Below are 23,498 nucleotides of genomic sequence, written 5' to 3'. Positions count from 1 at the left end.
AATAACCAATACTTCGGAGATTAATATGTCCGTTTTTGAAATTCAGATTTACCTAAATGACCAAATACTTCGGAGATCAAGTTTTTGGGATTCAGATTTACCTAAATGACCAATACTTCGGAGATTAATGTGCCTGGTTCTTGTCAGTGGCCTCTGACGGCGAGAAAATAGCGACCCAACATTCTCGGTGTCATCAGCAGTGTCTTCCCCTCCCCTGTTAGAAGCCTCCTGACTCGACAGTGGTCGTCTTCTTCTAAAATCAACAGTTCAGATTTGTTAAACTGATCATCAATAACATGTTTATCTTAGAAACAATTACGATTCATGAATTCAACTTGTGACTAATGAAGTAACTTTTGATTTATCATGATGAGGAAAACTTTGAATGCCTAGACGTGACCTACACACTAAAATTACACAGGAAATTTGTATTCAACTGCATTACCTCAGTCCTCGTCTGTCCATGGACTCCAGGCTGCCTCTTCTGTTCATCTCCCGAGATTTAGTTTGGGCGGGGTCAGCACTACTGTCAGGATGTTCCAACATCCACATGGCCAGGGTGTTTATCCCACTCGCTGACACTTCCCTACCATTGACACCTGTCAGGCCGTCACATAATGCACAAATATTAAAATGATTCTCAATACTAAAATATCGAAAATAAAGCTAACACTAGTGTACAGCAAATTGTACTGTAATTTACAAGCCTCTTTATAAGTTGCAGTTATCAAATCTTTATTTATTATATGATTTTCCTAAACTGAAGTTTTCTAACCTGTTTCTCTAATGGCCCTTTTAATTGACTGGATGGAAAACCCCATCTCTAGTAGTGGAGCTGCAATTGGAGGGGGCGGAGGTGAAGGTGATCTTGCCCTCACAGGTGGGTGTGGTGGTTTCTTTGCTGCACTGCCAATCATCCTGCTCCATACCGGAGGCGGAGTCACAGAGGAGGAATATCTGCGTGGTGCTGGTAATGGAGGTGGTTCGGACTCCACCTCCTCATTAGCCGGTGGTGACGTGTAGTCAGTAGCAACAGCTGGTACACGGGGTACCACATTTCTCTGGTTCCGGGGAGATGAATTGCTGCATACCCCAGCTCTAATAAAATGTTTAAACAAATAAAGTTTTTTGTCTAAAGTAAGACACTCAACCCTTTACGAGGTACTAGAAGAAATTTAAACAAAACAGTTTGAAATAAGAATGCTTGTGATTTGATGTAAGCTATATCTAAATCTAGAAATGTTTAACAAAATTAATATCCCTACCCTCTTCTCAGAAACTGTAGTATAGACGTCTGCTGCAGGCTGGATCTGTTGGCATCCTCAGACATGTCTATCTCTTCCTCTGTAAGGTCTGCTGGCAGGCTGGGTAAACTGGGGGGTGGGATGATAAAACTACCCAAATCTCCCTCCAACCTTCTGAATGTGAACTGTGTCTCTCTCGGCTTCCCTTCTGGAGTGGGTTTAATGGTAGGTGGTATCCCACATTGAATTTTTGCTGCAGCGTGACACATAGTTTCATTATAAATGTATAGAATGAGGTGCAAAATCTCAGAGAAATAATATTAACAAGACCTCATCAATAAGGTTATACCGCAATAAACAGAACGTAAATTTAGAAAGTTCACATGCATGTCCACTGTACATAGAGATAAAGCAAAAGGAAACATTTTAGAAAAATCTTACTCATAGAAATAATTTTTATAATTTGCAATGACGTGTACCTTTTAACTCCGGTATGCCTGCATCCACCTCAGCACTTTTCTTGGTGAGCACCTGATACAATACAGACTGGGCCCTCTCCAAGTCGGCCACCGTAAATACTTTCAGTAATGAGGCATTACAGAGAGATATCTTCACCATCCTCTTCATCAGGGACCTTAATCCACACTTAAAATCCTCATCTCGCCTCACAACAGTGCCGTCTACTAGAGCCTTACTAGAATCCGCCATTAAGTCAGATTTAGGAACCAGTAGCATCTCAGTAAATTTGTTGCACTGTATGATTACATTAAGGGCTTTCAAAGCTGTCACTTGTATAAAGGATCTCTGCATTAGCTGAAAGAAGAGACACAACATCTTACACATCATCTGACACGTCATTTTACACATCATATAAAGAGTGGAATACAAACTGAAATAAATTCTAATGGATAAAAAGTACAAATGTATAAGATATGTATCGTAATAAAAGGTACATATGCTAGATATCAATATTACAATATTCTATATTAAATGCATACAAAAAACTATAGTTGAGATATGAATAAAAAATACATGATCTGGCATAATGAGTTTAATAGGTCCTTATTCTTATATTTACAGTTGATGAACTTGATTTCAAAACCTATATATGCCATTGTTTTCTTTCCAACCACATGCAATGCATTCATTATACAAATAAGACCAATCAGACAAAAATGTCCAAGAGGTAAATTAGTCAAGAACGTGAATTTAAAATTCCAACCTATTCCTTCAATCTGGGGTGAAATTAAATAGTTGATGTTACATAAGTTATTATATACTACCATTATTGATACATTAACCATGTTAGTTTGTAAACAAAAACATATTGATTATTAGTAAAAGTTTACCTTATCAACACAAACCAGTGGCCCATAGGCCACATTGCTCAACTGAGTCACCTTGGCCCTGCTGTTGTTCAGCTGTTGTGATTTTAAAAAAAAATTCAATCTTTATTCCTTTGAAAATTTTTGAACCCGTAACATAGCCCAAACCTAGCCCCTAAGGGTCACAACATAACTAAATTTGAATTCACTCAACACCTGATCCAATGATTAACATGACCTTGCTGTTCTGGAGAAGGTCACGGTCGTAGATCATGGTATGATATGAAAGGTCTTGCCATAAAAATTCTATGAACAAAATATGAAAGCTCTGCCTTAGATAATTCAGGATATGGGTTAGGCTTTCTTAAAAGTAGGTCAAACTCTAAGGTCAACATCACAAGGCTAAAAACTTTGGTACAAAACAAGGTCTTGTCAAAAGGAATGTGCATATGAAATATGAGAGCCCCATCACTAAACATTCAAAAGTTCAGGCTGAAATTTCAGACAGACAGACAGGACAAAACAATGTGCCCCTGATTATAGCTGCAGGGACATATTTAAAAACTTGAATCCACACAACATGGGACTTGCATTTTGATATGATTTAGTGTGGTCCTGCTACTATTTGGATATGATTTAGAGTGCCCCTGCTACTATTTGGATATGATTTAGTGTGGCCCTGCTACTATTTGGATATGATTTAGAGTGGTCCTGCTACTATCTGGATATGATTTAGTGTGGTCATCCTACTATTTGGATATGATTTAGTGTGGTCCTGCTACTATCTGGATATGATTTAGTGTGGCCCTGCTACTATCTGGATATGATTTAGTGTGGCCCTGCTAATCTTGAATAGAATTACCATATAAAACTTTGATATCCTATTGTCCCCCCCCCCCCCCCCCCCCCCCCCCCCCCTGATTTGAACAAACTTGAATTTGAACTACCTGAAGACATTTGGATATTAATATGACTAATCATGGCCCTGCTGTTGTTGAAATATAAAAATGTTTCCCTAAAGACTTTGATCCCCTATTGTGGCCCTATCCTACTTCAAGTAGCCACAATTTGAACAAACTTGAATCTGCACTACTTATGGATGCTTGCATAGTAACAGGATTAATCATGATCATAGTAACAGGATTAATCATGGTCCAGTAGTTCTTGAAAAGAAGATTTTCCCTATATACATGTACATAGATTCCCTATTGTGGCCCCAGCCTACTCCTGGGGGCAATGATTTGAACAAACTTGAATTTATTTTATGTCAAGAAGCTTTCTTGAAGATTTTAACTTTTCTGGCCCATTGGCTTTTGAGAAGATTTTTAAATAACTCCACTCAGTTTTGACTTTTCTTGATTATCTTCCGTTTGATGGGGAAATGGACCTTCACTTGAACAAACTTGAATCCCCTTCAATCACCCAAGGATGATTTGTACCAAGTTTGATTGAAATTGGCCCAGTGGTTCTGGAGAAGAAGATGAAAATGTGAAAAGTTTACAACGATGATGACAAAGGAAAAATTTTGATCTGAGAAGCTCACTTGAGCCTTCATCAAGAAAAAAAAATAAATGATCCATACAAGACTCACACTCGTGCTTCACAAATGGGCAGTGCTATATGTGCACTAGGCTCACTACTTACGAAATTATATTGAATGGGACACGCCAAAAGGGAATATATTACTGATGTTTATCAATGCGTTCTTCAGTAATGAATTCAGTATTTCAGAAGTTTTAATCATTCCTGAGGAATATGCCTATATGCAGTAATAATCAATTGAAATGTTCTTGTTACTACAGGAGTCAGACTTACTTGGAAGTCAGTAAGTGGTTCCTCCTCTTCTTCCGGTGGAGATCCCTCTGTCACGTTGTCAGATTCTGGTTCATCAGATTTAATACCAGTCTGCTGCACTGAAATGCTGTCATCACTTATCGCAGCATTACCCTGACTAATATCTGAGGCTTCCAGCAGAGAGGGGTCTGGTCTGACTTGTTGGTTCATATCCAATCCTGGCAAATCCGGGAATCTTGGAGAGGTCACAGAGGATGTACTGCTAGCTGTGTCCTCCGTACTGTCAAGGTCAAAAGTCTCCAACTGAACAAGAGGGGCCTTGATAACTTTCTTATCTGCATTGTGGTCCACTCCTACACATGAGGACTGCTCTTGCTCTAGAACCCGAGCTATATCCTCATCCAGCTTTTTCATCAAAACATCCGTTTCTCTAGAACTGTCTAGCTCAGCCTGTTTTGCCGACTGAAGTTTGCTGTTGATTTTATTGGAATAAAGATTGGCAAATGCTGGAGGTGTGTCCTCTGTCAAACAGGCAAGTTTCATCACAGATTCCAGATGTGCAGCCGTGAGACCACTTAAACTGTTGGCCAGGAAAGGCTCAGGTTCTAGGGGATCTATTTTGCTCAACAACACATCACTACAATAAACCCAGCATTGAGAGACAGCCTTAGTATGAATGTCATAATCATAAAATCAACAACACATCACTACAATAAACCCAGCATTGAGAGACAGCCTTAGTTTGAATGTCATAATCATAAAATCAACATCACATCACTACAATAAACCCAGCATTGAGAGACAGCCTTAGTTTGAATGTCATAATCATAAAATCAACAACACATCACTACAATAAACCCAGCATTGAGAGACAGCCTTAGTATGAATGTCATAATCATAAAATCAACATCACATCACTACAATAAACCCAGCATTGAGAGACAGCCTTAGTATGAATGTCATAATCATAAAATCAACAACACATCACTACAATAAACCCAGCATTGAGAGACAGCCTTAGTTTGAATGTCATAATCATAAAATCAACATCACATCACTACAATAAACCCAGCATTGAGAGACAGCCTTAGTTTGAATGTCATAATCATAAAATCAACAACACATCACTACAATAAACCCAGCATTGAGAGACAGCCTTAGTATGAATGTCATAATCATAAAATCAACAACACATCACTACAATAAACCCAGCATTGAGAGACAGCCTTAGTATGAATGTCATAATCATAAAATCAACAACACATCACTACAATAAACCCAGCATTGAGAGACAGCCTTAGTTTGAATGTCATAATCAACATCACATCATTACAATAAACCCAGCATTGAGAGACAGCCTTAGTTTGAATGTCATAATCATAAAATCAACAACACATCACTACAATAAACCCAGCATTGAGAGACAGCCTTAGTTTGAATGTCATAATCATAAAATCAAGAACACATCACTACAATAAACCCAGCATTGAGAGACAGCCTTAGTTTGAATGTCATAATCATAAAATCAACAACACATCACTACAATAAACCCAGCATTGAGAGACAGCCTTAGTTTGAATGTCATAATCATAAAATCAACAACACATCACTACAATAAACCCAGCATTGAGAGACAGCCTTAGTTTGAATGTCATAATCATAAAATCAACATCACAGTGACTACAATAAACCCAGCATTGAGAGACAGCCTTAGTTTGAATGTCATGAATAAATCATAAAATCCCAATACGACATACAAATACTGCATATATCTACAACTATATACAATAAATACTGCAGAATCACCTATTTTTGAGCAATCAAAACTGATGTGGGTTTGAGAAAAATTACGCATGTTTGTGGGGATTCAATTTCCTGGATGAAAAGCATTTAAAATTCATTGAAAATCAGTTTTTGAATTTATGACGTCAGGTGAAATGATTAATGCTACAGTAATCTACGACATCAGGTGAAATGATTAATTCTACAGTAATCTATGACATCAGGGAAATCATTAATGCTACTGTAATCTATGACATCAGGTGAAATGATTAATGCTACAGTAATCTATGACATCAGGTGAAATGATTAATGCTACAATAATCTATGACATCAGGTGAAATGATTAATGCTACAGTAATCTATGACATCAGGTGAAATGAGTAATGCTTCAGTAATCTACGACATCAGGTGAAATGATTAATGCTACAGTAATCTATGACATCAGGTGAAATGATTAATGCTACAATAATGTATGACATCAGGTGAAATGATTAATTCTACAGTAATCTATGACATCAGGTGAAATGATTAATTCTACAGTAATCTATGACATCAGGTGAAATGATTAATGCTAACAGTAATCTATGACATCAGGTGAAATGATTAATGCTACAGTAATCTAAGACATCAGGTGAAATGTTTAATGCTACAGTAATCTATGACATCAGGTGAAATGATTAATTCTACAGTAATCTATGACATCAGGTGAAATGATTAATGCTACAATAATCTATGACATCAGGTGAAATGATTAATTCTACAGTAATCTATGACATCAGGTGAAATGATTAATTCTACAGTAATCTATGACATCAGGTGAAATGATTAATGCTACAGTAATCTCAGGTGAAATGATTAATGCTACAGTAATCTATGACATCAGGTGAAATGATTAATGCTACAATAATCTATGACATCAGGTGAAATGATTAATTCTACAGTAATCTATGACATCAGGTGAAATGATTAATGCTACAGTAATCTCAGGTGAAATGATTAATGCTACAGTAATCTATGACATCAGGTGAAATGATTAATGCTACAGTAATCTCAGGTGAAATGATTAATGCTACAGTAATCTATGACATCAGGTGAAATGATTAATGCTACAGTAATCTACCACATCAGGTGAAATGATTAATTCTACAGTAATCTATGACATCAGGTGAAATGATTAATTCTACAGTAATCTACCACATCAGGTGAAATGATTAATGCTACAGTACTGAAATTAATTCACGTTATTTGTGCCTTGTATAAACCCACTCACCTGACTGTACTATCCCCGTCGTCCCAGTGGACTTTGACCGTCGCTGACCCTTCTCTGGACACGCCCATTAGCGTCCCCTTCTTTGATGTTGTCTTGTGTTTACAACTTCCTCCTACCCTCAGCCCGGGGTCAAGTCCACCGATGAGAACCAAGCTAGGCCACACCTAAAACACAATGTTTCAGATCTGAACTACAGTGTACATGTGTAATGTGAGTACTGAAAACATAGTATTTTAACACCCACTAACAACCACTGACCAGCGAACACAGGGATTTTACACCCACTAACCTGTGAACACAGCGTTTTAACACCCACTAACCTGTGAACACAGCATTTTAACACCCACTAACCTGTGAACACAGCGTTTTAACACCCACTAACCTGTGAACACAGCATTTTAACACCCACTAACCTGTGAACACAGCGTTTTAACAGTTTCTTCATCGGTGTAGTCCACAGTCCTATCTTCATCTCGCTCTTCACTCTGAGATTCCTCTTTTTTCTCGTCTTTCATACCTAGAGTCTTTTCGTTCTCTTGAGCGGAAATGTCCAATGTTTCATTCTGTGACTTCGAGACCTCTTCTTCTTTCTTCTTGTTTTCTTTAGAGTCAGAACTCTGGGCAACATCTGATTACACACAATGAAAGTTTCACACAAGCCAAAGAATTCACCAAAAAAAACTATACATACAATGTAAAATTTACTTACTACAAAATCAATAGCGTCAAATTTGGAAATTACAAATCCTTAAAAAAATTCAGTTTAACTTGAAAAGACAACTTCACATTAAAAGTATCAAGAATCAAAGGATTTCAAATATTTCTATTTCAGAATCTTTTATGAAAAGTACAATCTTATTTGTAATTCTCCCAGCAAAACAACTGCATCAACTAGAAATATCTAGCAATATTTAATTGACCAAGCAAATTGTTAACTTCCATACAATCAAACTTTACCATCAAGCTTATGCGATTTCTCCAGATCCTTGATTTTGGTCAGTTGATCAATGATCTTCCTGTTTATCGAGGGTCCCCACGTCTCATTCTGGTGAAGTCGCCTCACCATGCTGATGTTGGCCTCCATTACTGCGGAGGTCACAGGGGCACACAGGGGGTCACCTGGTAGTAACTCTTTGTTTCCCTCACAGATCTGCATGTCAGTCATCTTGACCTACATTTGTACATTGCAAATTAGCATATTGATTACATAACAGCAAACTTTTGTCATCATTCCATCTCCATTACATACACTGTCAGTCTGTTCAACACTATAACTATTATTCTAATACCAAAGTCTACTACAGTCTTCACTAATCTAACACAGAACTCCATTTAACTGATTATTCAGAAGTCCATTAAACTGATTGTCAGGAAGTCCGACTAGAAGTCCATTACACTGACTGTCCAGAAGTCCATTAAACTGACCAGAAGTCCCTTAAACTGATTGTCAGGAAGTCCATTAAATTGATTGTCAGGAAGTCCATTAAACTGACCAGAAGTCCATTAAACTGATTGTCAGGAAGTCCATTAAACTGACTGTCCAGAAGTCCATTAAACTGGCTGTCCAGAAGTCCATTAAACTGACAGTCCAGAAGGCCATTAAACTGACAGTCCAGAAGTCCATTAAACTGACAGTCCAGAAGTCCATTAAACTGACTGTCCAGAAGTCCATTAAATTGACAGTCCAGAAGGCCATTAAACTGACTGTCCAAAAGTCCATTAAACTGACTGTCCAGAAGTCCATTAAACTGACAGTCCAGAAGTCCATTAAACTGACAGTCCGGAAGGCCATTAAACTGACTGTCCGGAAGTCCATTAAACTGTCTGTCCGGAAGTCCATTAAACTGATTGACCAGAAGTCCATTAAACTGACTGTCCAGAAGTCCATTAAACTGACTGACCAGAAGTCCATTAAACTGACTGTCCAGAAGTCCATTAAACTGACTGTCCAGAAGGCCATTAAACTGACAGTCCAGAAGGCCATAAAACTGACTGTCCAGAAGTCCATTAAACTGACTGTCCAGAAGTCCATTAAATTGTCTGTCCAGAAGTCCATTAAACTGACTGTCCAGAAGGCCATTAAACTGACAGTCCAGAAGGCCATAAAACTGACTGTCCAGAAGTCCATTAAACTGACTGTCCAGAAGTCCATTAAATTGTCTGTCCAGAAGTCCATTAAACTGACTGTCCAGAAGTCCATTAAACTGACTGTCCAGAAGTCCATTAAACTGACTGTTCAGAAGTCCATTAAACTGTCCTGAATGTTGCATACAATTACTGTAACTACATGTGAAACAGTAAGATCAGAGTAGAATGAGATCTGACCTTTTCTCCTGGAGTTCCGCTGTAAAACATCACACAGGGATACAGCTCAGAGGCATCGATGTCTTCAAATGCTATTCTCGGGTCCTACACAAGAAATCCAACAATAAAGTACACAGTGCTACAACACATCAAAGATCCATAGAAACACATCATCTTTAGACCTGATTATTCCTTACAAATTATTTATATAATGATTAAAACCGTATTAAGCAGAATTTTTAGAGAGGATTTCACTTTGGCATTATTAGCGAAAGTGATAAGATTGGTAAAATTGAATATCATTAACAATTTATTTCATATCGGAGGAAATAGTTACTGTATCTTTCCTGGAATCATAAAAGTTGCTAAAATTAGCTCTCGCTATAAAATATACATGTATATCTACCAATTTCTATGGAAAAATTGCTAAATTTGTTTCTCGCTAAAAATTCCACTTATACGGTTCTTTGTCAAATGAAGAACATTTTAATTCACAAACCTCTCCATTCTTTCCGAAGGACAATGTCTTGGCATCCATGTCCAGCACCACTGTGATGAAGTCCCCCTGCGTGAACCCATTGAGGGCCATAGCCTGCTCCCCTCCATGATACAAGTTACCACTGTAGGCCCTGTACAACCACATGTCTGTGGTGGTCCGGTGGGTGTAGTCTCGAATTGGCCATTTAGAAATGCCTACACATGTACCCTCGTTGCCTTTATTTTCTTTCACTACTAAAATCTGTAAAATAATGGAATAAACTGTAAATTGCAATTAATGAACCGTATGAATGGCTTTAATTTTTATGTATCCCTTTTAGCATATCTAATTCATCCTCGTATCTAATTTCCCTGTATCCAGAAGATTTATTGGCATTTTGTCATACCTTCCATTTGTAACACCCAGACACCATTGCTGTGGACCCTAGTCCGTAACCCTTCCCCGAGGTCGAATGTACCAACACCTGTGGACTCTCTGCCGTACAGTTCAAACACTTGTCTGTATCAAACGTGGCATTTTGCATCATGATCTTTGTCTCTGTGGAGTCCGTTTCTTTGTCTATGTTAAACTCTGTTCCCACGGAGAGCCTCCATTTCAGTCTGCACTTCTTTTCCTGCGCTTTTTGCAGTTCTAATTGTTGTGGGATTTTCCACATGTTGTCTGCCAGACATTGGAAGAGGTCTTCAACAACCTAACAAAATCGAAAGTTGGATTGATCAAAAATGATCTACTTTTGCACATATCTTACACTATATGAGTGTAAGAATTTCCCAAGTCTATTACTTCACTGTGTAATTAGACTATGCATAAATTTCTCCTACACTTGCATTTGTAAATAATCACATTTACAATAAATGAAATGTACCTCTTGTACATAATTCAGGTTCACATTTACATTTATAAATAATCCCTTTTACAATACATGTACTGTACCTCTTGTATGTAATTCGGGTTCACATTTACATTAGAAAATAATCACTTTTATGATACACGTACCTCTTGTATATAATTCAGATTGGTATCTTTCCCGCAGGAACTGAGAATCATCTCTAACACACTGAAAGCAATCAGCCTGGATCTCATGTTGCTCAGAATGATGCTACCTAAAATGTACATTTAAAGAAACTTTTTTTTCACCAACTACAAAATCAACAATAAGAAATATGTACATATTGCTAAAGGACATGTTACCAAGATAGAAGACAATTATCAGGCATGACACCATAAGTTCAATCTTCTCATTCTAACCATACTTCATCTGACTAATATCTACTTATCAAAAGTACTTGGTGAACTGACTACCTGATTCATCAAATTGTCCCGTCATGGTCAGTATTCTGGACACCCACTTTCTGGACGTCAGGTGTCTTTGAATGGCAGGTGCTACGGCCACTCTCTTCAGAAACAGCAGAAAATTCCCTAATGAGGACTGCCATCCATCGTCCTGGATTTCTATAGAGAATCAAAACAAAAGTTTTGCTGTTTTATCCATGCAAGACAAAAATTCCATTTACAGATCAATATACATGTACATCATACCTATCATAATACATGTACATTTATTTGTACATTACAATATGAAATGTACAAGTACAAATAATTCTATATTCATTTTGATCTGTAGTGTAACAATTAAATGTACAGTACGTATGAGAGGAATTTCTATATTTAGCCTCACCTTGATGAGAGGAATTTCTATATTTAGCTTCACCTTGATGAAAGGAATTTCTATATTTAGCCTCACCTTGATGAGAAGAATTCCCATATATATATAGCATTAATGTTATCTTGATGAGAGGATTTTCTATATTTAGCCGTACCTTGACGAGAGGAATTCCCATATACATAGCGTTAAAGTTATCTTGATGAGAGGAATTTCTATAAATTATCCTTACCTTGATGAGAGGAATTTCTATATTTAGACTTACCTTGACGAGAGGAATTCCCATATAAATAGCCTTAAAGTTATCTTGATGAGAGGAATTTATATATTTAGCCTTACCTTGTTGAGAAGAATTTCTATATTTAACCTTACCTTGATGAGAGGAATTTCTATATTTAGCCTTACCTTGATGAGAGGAATTTCTATAAATTATCCTTACCTTGATGAGAGGAATTTCTATATTTAGCCTTACCTTGATGAGAAGAATTTCTATATTTAGCCTTACCCTGATGAGAGGAATTCCCGATGGACCAGATGTGAGTAAGCTGATTCCACAGAAGATCTACAATACTTTGGACTACCCCACTTCCTAGCTTATTACAGTAAGCTCTGAAATGCATACATCACCCACCATTAACTTCAATATCTTATAAACTTACTTACACATTCATGTATGAACAAATCACTGTTAATGAGCATTAATTACAGACAATGTGATGAGCATTTACCCTGAGGTCAGAGTAATGAGATTAAGCAGGTTACTACTGGAACACTGAAGAATCATGTCAAACTGTGAGGCTGTCAGATTCCTCTTTGGCACCGGAATCAGGTAGGTCAGTTTGGAATTCCCCAGAGTCAGTTTAAACAGTAGGGGTAGAAGACCACACGACACGGCGAGAGAGATGTCCGAGGGTCCATACTTCATTGTCAGGGAAAATATTGTCCACAGCAGCAGCTTCTTGGACTCTCCTGCAAATCAAGACAAAGTGATAATTAACAAACTTTTCTCATTTACCCTGAATCTCTGGTTAATGCTTAACAGAGGCAAAACTTCTCTCATTTACCATGAATCTCTTGTTAAGTTTAACAAGATGTACTGTGAGCAATGCTCACTAAGAATACCCCCACTTACCCCAATCTCCCAAAGGGTGTTGTTAATAGGTATAAATTACCTCTTTCCTGAGTGTAAAAATATGGTATGCCTTTGTAGAAGAAAATGGAAGATATAGTCCGAACACAAATCCACGGCATAAACCTAAAATTTTGACCTTGAGATCAAAGGTCAAGGTCATAAAGAGGTCATGAATGTACATGACACATAGTCTCATGGTGATACACTCATGTCTTATGGTATGACGATGTCAAAACCCTATAATCAATTTTGACCTTGAGGTAAAAGTTCAAGGTCATATACAGGTCATGAAGGTACTCGACACATCGTCTCATGGTGATACACTCATGTGTCAAATATGATATGCCTATGTCAAAGAACAAAGAAGTCATGGCCCTGACACGAATCCATTGTAAAAACCTTTAATTTTGACCTTGAGGTCAAGGTCATATGGAGGTCATGAAGGTACATGATACATCGTCTTATGGTGATACACTCATGTGTCAAATATGGTATGCCTATGTCAAAGAACAAAGAAGTTATGGCCCGGACACGAATCCATTGTAAAAAACCTTTAATTTTGACCTTGAGGTCAAGGGTCTAGGTCATATATAGGTCATGAAGGTACTCGACACATCGTCTCATGGTGATCTACCTGTGTGCCAAATATGGTATGCCTAAGTCAAAGAACAAAGAAGTTATGGCCCAGACACGAATCTGCACAGACAGACGGATGGACGGACGGACAGACAGACAGAGTGATTTCTATATACCCCCCAGAACTTCGTTCGGGGGGTATAATTAACAGAGGCAAAACTTCTCTCATTTAACATGAACCTCTGGTACATGTACTGTATGTATGAAAATCATCAAATAAAAACGTTAAAATAATGACCTATATCTATGTTGATACACTTGTCCGTTTCTATCAGCGCTGAAACCAACAATTCGTAAATCTGGTGCACGGTCAGCTGGATGTCCTGTTGTACCTCGGTCTTCGCGGCTCGGATTTCATCCTGGAAACAAATTTATACACTGTAGCAAGATCAATCAGCAAACATGGCAAAGTTAACCTTCTGTTGATGTCTTAATTGAAATCATTTAAACCACAGGGTCTGTCCCCCCGAAAATTTGTTATTTTTTCAAATTCCTGATAATGATAGTAAAGAACTAAAATTCTTAATGATACCCGACATTGATGAAGATGACTACTACATTTTTATTTGATTCCTAATAACGCAGTATTAAGTCTTCCCCGGAAGGCATGTGTCGCCTGCTAGTTCATTCTATATGTAATATATCACGTATAATGTTGAAAAAGTAAATTATTGAAATGGTTTTTGTCACTAAACAGGAAGTTGATAAGCGACAGATTCGAAAATGTCTTACACAATACAGTTGGCCACAGTGATGCTCTGTGCCAAATATCAGGGAGTTGCCCCATGTGGTTCTTGAGAAAACTGTGACAGAAATTTTTTTGCTGTAAAAAATTCTAAGTCCCGGCAAACAGGAAGTTGATAAGCGACAGATTCGAAAATGTCTTACACAATACAGTTGGCCACAGTGATGCTCTGTGCCAAATATCAGGGAGTTGCCCCATGTGGTTCTTGAGAAAACTGTGACAGAAATTTTTTGTGACGACGACGCCGCCAGACGACGACGCAAGACGACGGATAGTGATCCCTATATGTCGCCACTGCGTAACGCAGGCGACACAATAATACAGTTGAGTACTAAAGTTTTCATGATACCTGATAGATACAGCTGGGTACTAAATTTTCAAAATACCTGGCTCAGAGGCCATAAAACTTAGAGATCACTTTTCTCAAGTCTCAGTTTTATAAAAGGAACAAATAATGTTCATGTATAATGGAAAAGTGAGACTTCGTCGAAGTTTATGACCACGTAGCCTGATGATACAGTTGAGTACTAAATTTTAACAATACCTGATAATGATACAGTTGAGTACTCTGGAGAGCTATATCTTTAGTGTTACCGAAGCTGAAACATCCCATCATCAGCTGCACATGGGCAGAGCTCAGTAAGGTGGATGGTGTTGGAGTCCTCTCTGTCTCACTTTTGGTAGAGTTTGTAGACAGCAGTTCTTTTATTTGATTTAATGCCCTCAACCGAGACTAAACGACAGGTACATCTTAGCATTAAGTTTTCTCAAAGTGAATGAAATATTTTTTAAAAATGCATGATATAAATACAAATACCTGCATACATGTATATACAAGACTATCTGACTACTTTTACATTCACAATTTGATGAATTACATATACATGTAAATGTGCATGTAAAAAGATTTCTTTTTTCATCAAGCTTTCACATGAACCAGCAAGAACAAAATGACACATTACATGTACCTCCGCCTTTTTCTGTTGATCATCCAACGCTAATGCCATTTCTCGGGGTTCCACTTCCCAGCTGAATGACGACTCCTGACTGTGTGATTGGTTACCAGCCTTCTCACCACACACAAACTTACACAGATCTGATGCTATCTGTTGTACAAACGTCTTTATGCTGTGAGATTTGTGGTGGCATTGTGGGACTGTTGAACGCTCCTGCTGCCACCTGAGGCGACGTAGCATTTCTTTCACTCTCTGCAGGGAAGCCACATTTGTATCTATGGAAACAAAAAAGATTGTCTTCACATTTAACTATAAATCTAAGTCAAATTCAAGCACACATCTCTGTACCTGTATATAAACACATACACTATGTGTAGTTACATGAGCCTAAGTGAATCTAATATGTAGCTAATTCTGAGCTGATGCACGAGTTGGTGTAATTATGAGTTAGTATTTTTTGTCATGCATAGTATTAAATGAATAAACATATTTCAACACAATCATGAAATAGCATTCTTGTATCAGTACCAAGGTACTAAATTATAGATCCCTCTAAATCAGAAAATAGCATTCTTGTACCAGTACCAAGCTGCTAAATTATAGATCCCTCCAAACAAAGTACACACACAGTATCAACTAATTGTATGAGTAAGCATGAAGACGATCTGAGATACTGTGGAATCCTCATTGTTCGTGGGGGATTGATATTCATGGATTCCGGGGGTCGCTCTTACCCACGAATTTATGTGTCCTCAAACATTTTTTTTTAAACCAAGTAGAGTAATCTCTCCTAGTGACATCGTATCGCTTACCCACGAAATTAAGTCCCCACGAACCAGCAAAATTTTGCTTACCGACAAATATTGGCCCCCACAAATTAAAATGATTCCACAGTATGAACAGATTTTACCTAAATGTACAATCTGTCAGTATTACATAAGTGCCACCACTAATGATTACCTCCTCGTTATAAGTACCACTAATGATTACTTCTTTGTTATAAGTACCACTAATGATTACCTCTTTGTTATAATTACCACTAATGATTACTTCTTTGTTATAATTACCACTAATGATTACCTCTTTGTTATAAGTACCACTAATGATTACCTCTTCGTTATAAGTACCACTAATGATTACCACTTCGTTATAATTACCACTAATGATTACCTCTTCGTTATAAGTACCACTAATGATTACCTCTTCGTTATAATTACCACTAATGATTACTTCTTTGTTATAATTACCACTAATGATTACCTCTTCATTATAATTACCACTAATGATTACCACTTCATTATAATTACCACTAATGATTACTTCTTTGTTATAATTACCACTAATGATTACTTCTTCGTTATAAGTACCACTAATGATTACCACTTCATTATAATTACCACTAATGATTACCACTTCGTTATAATTACCACTAATGATTACTTCTTTGTTATAATTACCACTAATGATTACCACTTTGTTATAATTACCACTAATGATTACTTCTTTGTTATAATTACCACTAATGATTACCACTTTGTTATAATTACCACTAATGATTACCACTTTGTTATAATTACCACTAATGATTACCACTTTGTTATAAGTACCACTAATGATTACCACTTTGTTATAATTACCACTAATGATTACCACTTCGTTAGAAGTGCCACCACTAATGATTACCTCTTTGTTATAATTACCACTAATGATTACTTCTTCGTTATAAGTACCACTAATGATTACTTCTTCGTTATAAGTACCACTAATGATTACCTCTTTGTTATAATTACCACTAATGATTACCTCTTTGTTATAATTACCACTAATGATTACTTCTTCGTTATAAGTACCACTAATGATTACTTCTTCGTTATAAGTACCACTAATGATTACTTCTTCGTTATAATTACCACTAATGATTACCTCTTTGTTATAATTACCACTAATGATTACCTCTTTGATTATGATCTGGTGTCGAAGTTCCATCCCTCATTTCTTCACTCTGTAAATAAGTTCAAAGTTGTAGAGCTATGACTGAACAGAATATTCAATACCTATCTATAACAGAGAACGAACACAGCATTACTTTTCTGAGTGCTCCTGATTGCTGTTCTAAGAACTTGCTAGGTGACATATCCGGGACACTTCCTCTTCTCCTCATTCTGACATCGAGTGACCTTGAGGCCTCTGAAGACTGACTAGATTCTACAACAATATCAGTGTACATGCTGACAAATTTGGAACAGATTTCAAAATGCAAAAAGCTAGATGGTTAAATGCAGTAATTGTTTGACATCTGAACTCACAGATTAAATGAAACTTCAATGAAAGTAATTATGAAATTGCACAAAATTATCTGCATAGGGCAAAAACAAAGCGTGAAAACTTCAAAAAATGTTATTCAAACTTGAGAAAAATTTAGCAATTTCAGTTATTTTTAAAAAAAAATCTGAATACTAATGAACAAAGATGGACTCCTACCTGGCTGTGTCTCCTCTGTTTTCTTTATATGTGATAGTGACAGGGCCTCTACAATAAACATTTCACATTTCTTTTTTCGTGATAGTCACAGAATTCTATATACGTGATAGTGACACAATTCTTTATATATGATAGTAACAGAATTCTTTATATGTTATAGTAACAGAATTCTATATATGTGATAGTGACACAATTCTTTATATGTGATAGTGACACAATTCTATATATGTGATAACAAGATGTACTGTGAGCAATGCTCACTAAGAATACCCCCTGCTTACCCCAATCTCCCAAAGGGTGTTGTTAATAGGTATAAATTACCTCTTTCCTGAGTGTAAAAATATGGTATGCATTTGTAGAAGAAAATGGAAGATATAGTCCAAACACAAATCCATGGCATAAACCTATAATTTTGACCTTGAGATCAAAGGTCAAGGTCATAAAGAGGTCATGAATATACATGACACATAGTCTCATGGTGATACACCCATGTCTTATGGTATGACTATGTCAAAACCCTGTAATCAATTTTGACCTTGAGGTCAAAGTTCAAGGTCATATACAGGTCATGAAGGTACTAGACACATCGTCTCATGGTGATACACTCATGTGTCAAATATGATATGCCTATGTCAAAGCACAAAGAGGTCATGGCCCGGACATGAATCCATTGTAAAAACCTTTAATTTTGACCTTGAGGTCAAGGTCATATGGAGGTCATGAAGGTACATGACACATCGTCTCCTGGTGATACACTCATGTGTCAAATATGGTATGCCTATGTCAAAGAACAAAGAAGTTATGGCCCGGACACGAATCCATTGTAAAAAACCTTTAATTTTGACCTTGAGGTCAAGGGTCAAGGTCATATGGAGGTCATGAAGGTACATGACACATCGTCTCATGGTGATACACTCATGTGTCAAATATGGTATGCCTATGTCAAAGAACAAAGAAATTATGGCCCGGACACGAATCCATTGTAAAAAACCTTTAATTTTGACCTTGAGGTCAAGGGTCAAGGTCATATAGAGGTCATGAAGGTACATGACACATCGTCTCATGGTGATCTACCTGTGTGCCAAATATGGTATGCCTAAGTCAAAGAACAAAGAAGTTATGGCCCGGACACGAATCTGCACAGACAGACAGACGGACGGACGGACAGACGAACAGACAGACAGACAGACAGAGTGATTCCTATATACCCCCCAGAACTTCGTTCGGGGGGTATAATAACAGAATTCTATATATGTTATATTAACATAATTCTTTATATGTGATAATGACACAATTCTTTATATGTGATAGCAACAGAATTCTATATATGTGATAGTGACACAATTCTTTATATGTGATAGTGACACAATTCTATATATGTGATAGTGACACAATTCTTTATATGTGATAATAACAGAATCCTATATATGTGATAGTGACACAATTCTTTATATGTGATAGTGACACAATTCTATATATGTGATAGTGACACAATTCTTTATATGTGATAATAACAGAATCCTATATATGTGATAGTGACAGAATTCTTTATAAGTGATAGTGACAGAATTCTATATATATGATAGTAACAGAATTCTAAATATGTGATAGTGACAGAATTCTTTATATGTGATAGTAACAGAATTCTATATATGTGATAGTGACACAATTCTAAATATGTGATAGTGACACAATTCTAAATATGTGATAGTAACAGAATTCTTTATATGTGATAGTGACACAATTCTTTATATGTGATAGCAACAGAATTATATATATGTGATAGTGACACAATTCTTTATAAGTGATAGTGACACAATTCTATATATATGATAGTAACAGAATTCTATATATGTGATAGTAACAGAATTCTATATATGTGATAGTGACATAATTCTATATATGTGATAGTAACAAAATTCTTTATATGTGATAGTGACACAATTCTTTATATGTGATAGTGACACAATTCTATATATATGATAGTAACAGAATTCTAAATATGTGATAGCAACAGAATTCTATATATGTGATAGTGACACAATTCTTTATATGTGATAGTGACACAATTCTTTATATGTGATAATGACAGGACCTCTACAATAAATATTTCAGAATATATCCCTGCATTTCGTACAGATAATTCACTTGAGCATACCTGTGACAGCTGGCCTTACTCCTAACAACAGAAATAAACATCTTTGTTGATACTTCTTACACTCTTCTTCGAATGTTGTCTCCTTCACAATCTGTGGCGAATCTTTTATTGTTCCTTCATCATCTACAAGTAAACACTACATGAAATTTCAAGGTTTTATAAGGTTTTCTCAAGGTTTTTATAATCTTCCGAGTTGTCAGTATTTACACACACATAACAGTCTGCTTTATCATTGAAAAGTACACTTTATCTTATGAGAGTAACTTTGTGAGGGATCTCATCATGCAAACCTTACATTTACTCACAATTTGTTTATATCTACAACCCACACAAGCAGCATTTTAAAAACTTGTACACCGATGCTTTCTACCTGACATCACTACATCTGACACCGCCTCCTCTCTCTCCGGGTCCTGTTCAGAAGATTTTTCTATTTCCATTATCTCCACTCTGTGTGGAGACTCCAGGGAATCCAAAGATTCGTCTTTAGAGCCCGCCTCATCCAGGGATGGCTGTCGGACCCTACACAGGGGACCAGACTTTGCCTTGTGGTGCTGCATCAAGCAACTTCTCACTCTGTAGATGTACTGGAAGATGACTAGAAGAGTTTTTGGCAGACTGCAATTGAGACATATTGATTCAAGTATTGACATACATGTAACAAAAATTTTCAGAGTATATTTATCAAGAAGAAAGGAAAAACATTTCATAGCCTTTACAAAAACTTTGAGTTATTGAGGAAAAGAATGCAAATCAAAATTAAGAATACAATAACTGATACTCACTCAATATGGTTTTAATATACCTTATGATAAGTTGTAAAATCAACCTTCATTTGGCAAATCATTGTTTATACATATAGAATAATCGTTCTTAAATTGTATACAATGCAATTCCAAAGCAACGACAGCTTGATTTACTTTTTACAGATTGACTTACTCTCTACAGATAGACTTAACTTTCTACAGAATGACTTACTACAGATTGACTTACTCTCTACAGATAGACTTAACTTTCTACAGAATGACTTACTACAGATTGACTTACTCTCTACAGATAGACTTAACTTTCTACAGAATGACTTACTACAGATTGACTTACTTTCTACGATGGAGAGCCACTTTGACTAGATTACAATAATAACTTACTTTCCAGCTTGACTTACTTTCTACGATGGAGAGCCACTTTGACTAGATTACAATGCTTTAACAGAGCACACAACAAACATCTGGTCATGGTGTCCAGTTCCTCATCATTGCTTATCTCGGATGTGTCCCAATCTGAACAAATGAAAAAACATGTGTTCAATTCCTCTTTATGAATGTCCATAGTATTATTATTGTTTCGAAATACATGCATATGTACCATTTAATGCATATTTTGCAGATTATATTTATACATTAAAGTTTTGTTTTTCATTGTTATTATAATGATTCAGTTTTGTTTCAGTTGACAAATGAATTCTATTATAGCCCAGTAAATACCCTCTTTAGATGCATAGTCCTGCATGGTTTCCCAGAGATTATCTGTTGCCTCGGACCTCAATCCACAACAAAACTCCAACAACATTACATCATCTGCATTCAGATTCACTTCCTCAATTCCCAACAACTGATGTTTACTGATGCAATCAAGAACTAAATCAATGGCTTCCTCTGAAGACAAAATACAATAGAATATAACTTACGTGTCAAACAATATTCATTCAGACTTTCTCTTAAAACAGAAATACAAGAAACAAAATGTTCCATCATATTCTTTTTCTATCAAAAATTTATAATAATAAGGAGAACTTTTCTTTTCGCTTGAAGTCCATATGCCATTTATTTACACTGAAAAGACTTTGTTTACCATAATCAATTATTACTACAAACATACATTATTCATTTAGCCATGAATTTACTTCTTCAAGAACTTTATACAACATTCTGGGAGAGTATTTTAAACATGTACATAAAAAAACTTTTTATACCATTTGAAATACTTTGTTTAAAAAAAAAGAAGAGACAACCACACATTTTTATTTGTACGCACCATTTTACTTTAAAAAATTTACCGAACAAAATTGATTTTACCTGTTTGTTTAGAGCTCATTTCCGCACCATTTCCAAACACAAGATTGTCAAGCCACGGAAGACAATTCTTCTCCTGTTTAGACATCTGATCTCCCACCAGCATTCCGCCCAGACACTGCCCAATCAAAGTGGCACAGCTTCTTTCCATGTCCACCAACCAGCACCACTTCTCCAGCATGTCTTTAGTGTTATCTACAACAATATCAACCAAATTACAAATGTTTTTCAAATTTCGGACACAGCAGAAAAGGTAAATCAACTACTTTGGCTCATAATATTTCATGAGTCCTGAAAACATCAATTTGAAATATCTAATCAATAAAAAATTCATAGTACACACTTTGGTGACCTAAGGTCATCCAATCAAATGCTTCTTCAAGAACCAGTCAAACCTATTCTTACATGTTGAATTCAGCATTTATGGTTCCTTTGGAAGTCATTATCTGGAACGCTTCGGGATTCACTGTCACTTATTCTTACCATCAAAGATTTTGCCAGTGACAATTTGATTGGTTTATCTAGAGTTCATTCTCGGAGAGAATATGGTTTTAATCAAATTGAAAAAACCTTCAAGTTGGCAATCCACAAAAATTATATGATTCGACAGTATCATTCTGGGTATACAAGACAGCGAGACGAAACATATAAAATGTACATTGTAATTGTTGAGTAAAAACCATCCCTGTCAAAGCAGTTAATCAGAAAAATCAAAGAAGTTTTTCAAAGAAACCTAAAGTTACCTTCTAGCTCCGACGCTTCAAACATCTTGATTTCAGGTAACAATTTACAAAGCTGGTCTGTTACTGAGAGGAGGGGTAAGATCTCTGGTAACATCTCACTGATCCAATCCAAAGGAAGCAGCAATAGAGCATTCATAATGTGAAACATCATAGCTCCAGCCGGGGAATTGTACAAAATATCTGAAACCAAAATCATCCATTGAGTAACTCCTGCTGGGAAATAATACAAAATATCTGAAACCAAAATTCATCCAGTGAATAACTCCAGCTGGGGAATTGTACAAAATATCTGAAACCAAAATCATCCATTGAGTAACTCCTGCTGGGAAATAATACAAAATATCTGAAACCAAAATCATCCATTGAGTAACTCCTGCTGGGGAATAATACAAAATATCTGAAACCAAAATTATCCATTGAGTAACTCCAGCCAGGGATTGTACAAAATATCTAAAAACAACCAAAATCTTTCTGAATCAGTCAATTTTCAGAGAAATTTCCATACAGATAGTCCTGTATTCAGACTTACGTGTTGATTTTTCCAAGAAAGAAAAACTCAGTTTATTACATTCATGTTGAAAAATATATTCTAAAAATGCACATTTATGTCCTAATATGTCTCTCTAACTTTGTGCTACTCTATATGACTTCAAACACTATCCTAGTAAAGGGAAAAACATATAGATTACATTTA

The 23,498-nt window shown here is 36.3% G+C and overlaps 1 protein-coding gene across 5 annotated transcripts in view; it reads right to left on the bottom strand.

Annotated features, from left to right (window-relative positions):
• Positions 1-23,498, bottom strand: part of LOC125652698 (probable E3 ubiquitin-protein ligase HERC1) — a 68,561-nt gene that overhangs the window by 32,732 nt on the left and 12,331 nt on the right. For 4 of the 5 annotated variants that reach the window (XR_008803107.1, XR_008803106.1, XM_048882056.2 and 1 more), the window contains exons 17-45: positions 22,805-22,984; positions 22,065-22,256; positions 21,474-21,644; positions 21,155-21,269; positions 20,360-20,607; positions 19,990-20,112; positions 17,832-17,879; positions 17,437-17,555; positions 17,304-17,352; positions 15,363-15,625; positions 14,939-15,127; positions 13,888-14,008; positions 12,610-12,850; positions 12,387-12,490; positions 11,521-11,670; positions 11,215-11,321; positions 10,604-10,909; positions 10,219-10,458; positions 9,741-9,824; positions 8,373-8,586; positions 7,829-8,043; positions 7,416-7,579; positions 4,385-5,000; positions 2,594-2,665; positions 1,724-2,057; positions 1,266-1,497; positions 776-1,098; positions 446-599; positions 102-253 (exon numbers count right to left, since the gene is read on the bottom strand). Coding sequence is in view for 3 of the 5 variants with exons in the window: in XM_048882056.2 (XP_048738013.2) it covers positions 102-253; positions 446-599; positions 776-1,098; positions 1,266-1,497; positions 1,724-2,057; positions 2,594-2,665; positions 4,385-5,000; positions 7,416-7,579; positions 7,829-8,043; positions 8,373-8,586; positions 9,741-9,824; positions 10,219-10,458; positions 10,604-10,909; positions 11,215-11,321; positions 11,521-11,670; positions 12,387-12,490; positions 12,610-12,850; positions 13,888-14,008; positions 14,939-15,127; positions 15,363-15,625; positions 17,304-17,352; positions 17,437-17,555; positions 17,832-17,879; positions 19,990-20,112; positions 20,360-20,607; positions 21,155-21,269; positions 21,474-21,644; positions 22,065-22,256; positions 22,805-22,984 (5,526 nt within the window). In the remaining 2 variants the exon portion in view is untranslated. The remainder of the gene's footprint in view (positions 1-101; positions 254-445; positions 600-775; positions 1,099-1,265; positions 1,498-1,723; positions 2,058-2,593; positions 2,666-4,384; positions 5,001-7,415; positions 7,580-7,828; positions 8,044-8,372; positions 8,587-9,740; positions 9,825-10,218; positions 10,459-10,603; positions 10,910-11,214; positions 11,322-11,520; positions 11,671-12,386; positions 12,491-12,609; positions 12,851-13,887; positions 14,009-14,938; positions 15,128-15,362; positions 15,626-17,303; positions 17,353-17,436; positions 17,556-17,831; positions 17,880-19,989; positions 20,113-20,359; positions 20,608-21,154; positions 21,270-21,473; positions 21,645-22,064; positions 22,257-22,804; positions 22,985-23,498) is intronic. The other variant, XM_048882057.2, reaches the window with a different exon arrangement.

Source organism: Ostrea edulis, chromosome 5 (genome assembly GCF_947568905.1).
Source record: "Ostrea edulis chromosome 5, xbOstEdul1.1, whole genome shotgun sequence".
In the NCBI taxonomy this organism is placed as follows: domain Eukaryota; kingdom Metazoa; phylum Mollusca; class Bivalvia; order Ostreida; family Ostreidae; genus Ostrea; species Ostrea edulis.
The sequence above is the reverse complement of the archived record's forward strand: the minus strand, read 5'-3'. Positions and strand labels throughout refer to the sequence as shown.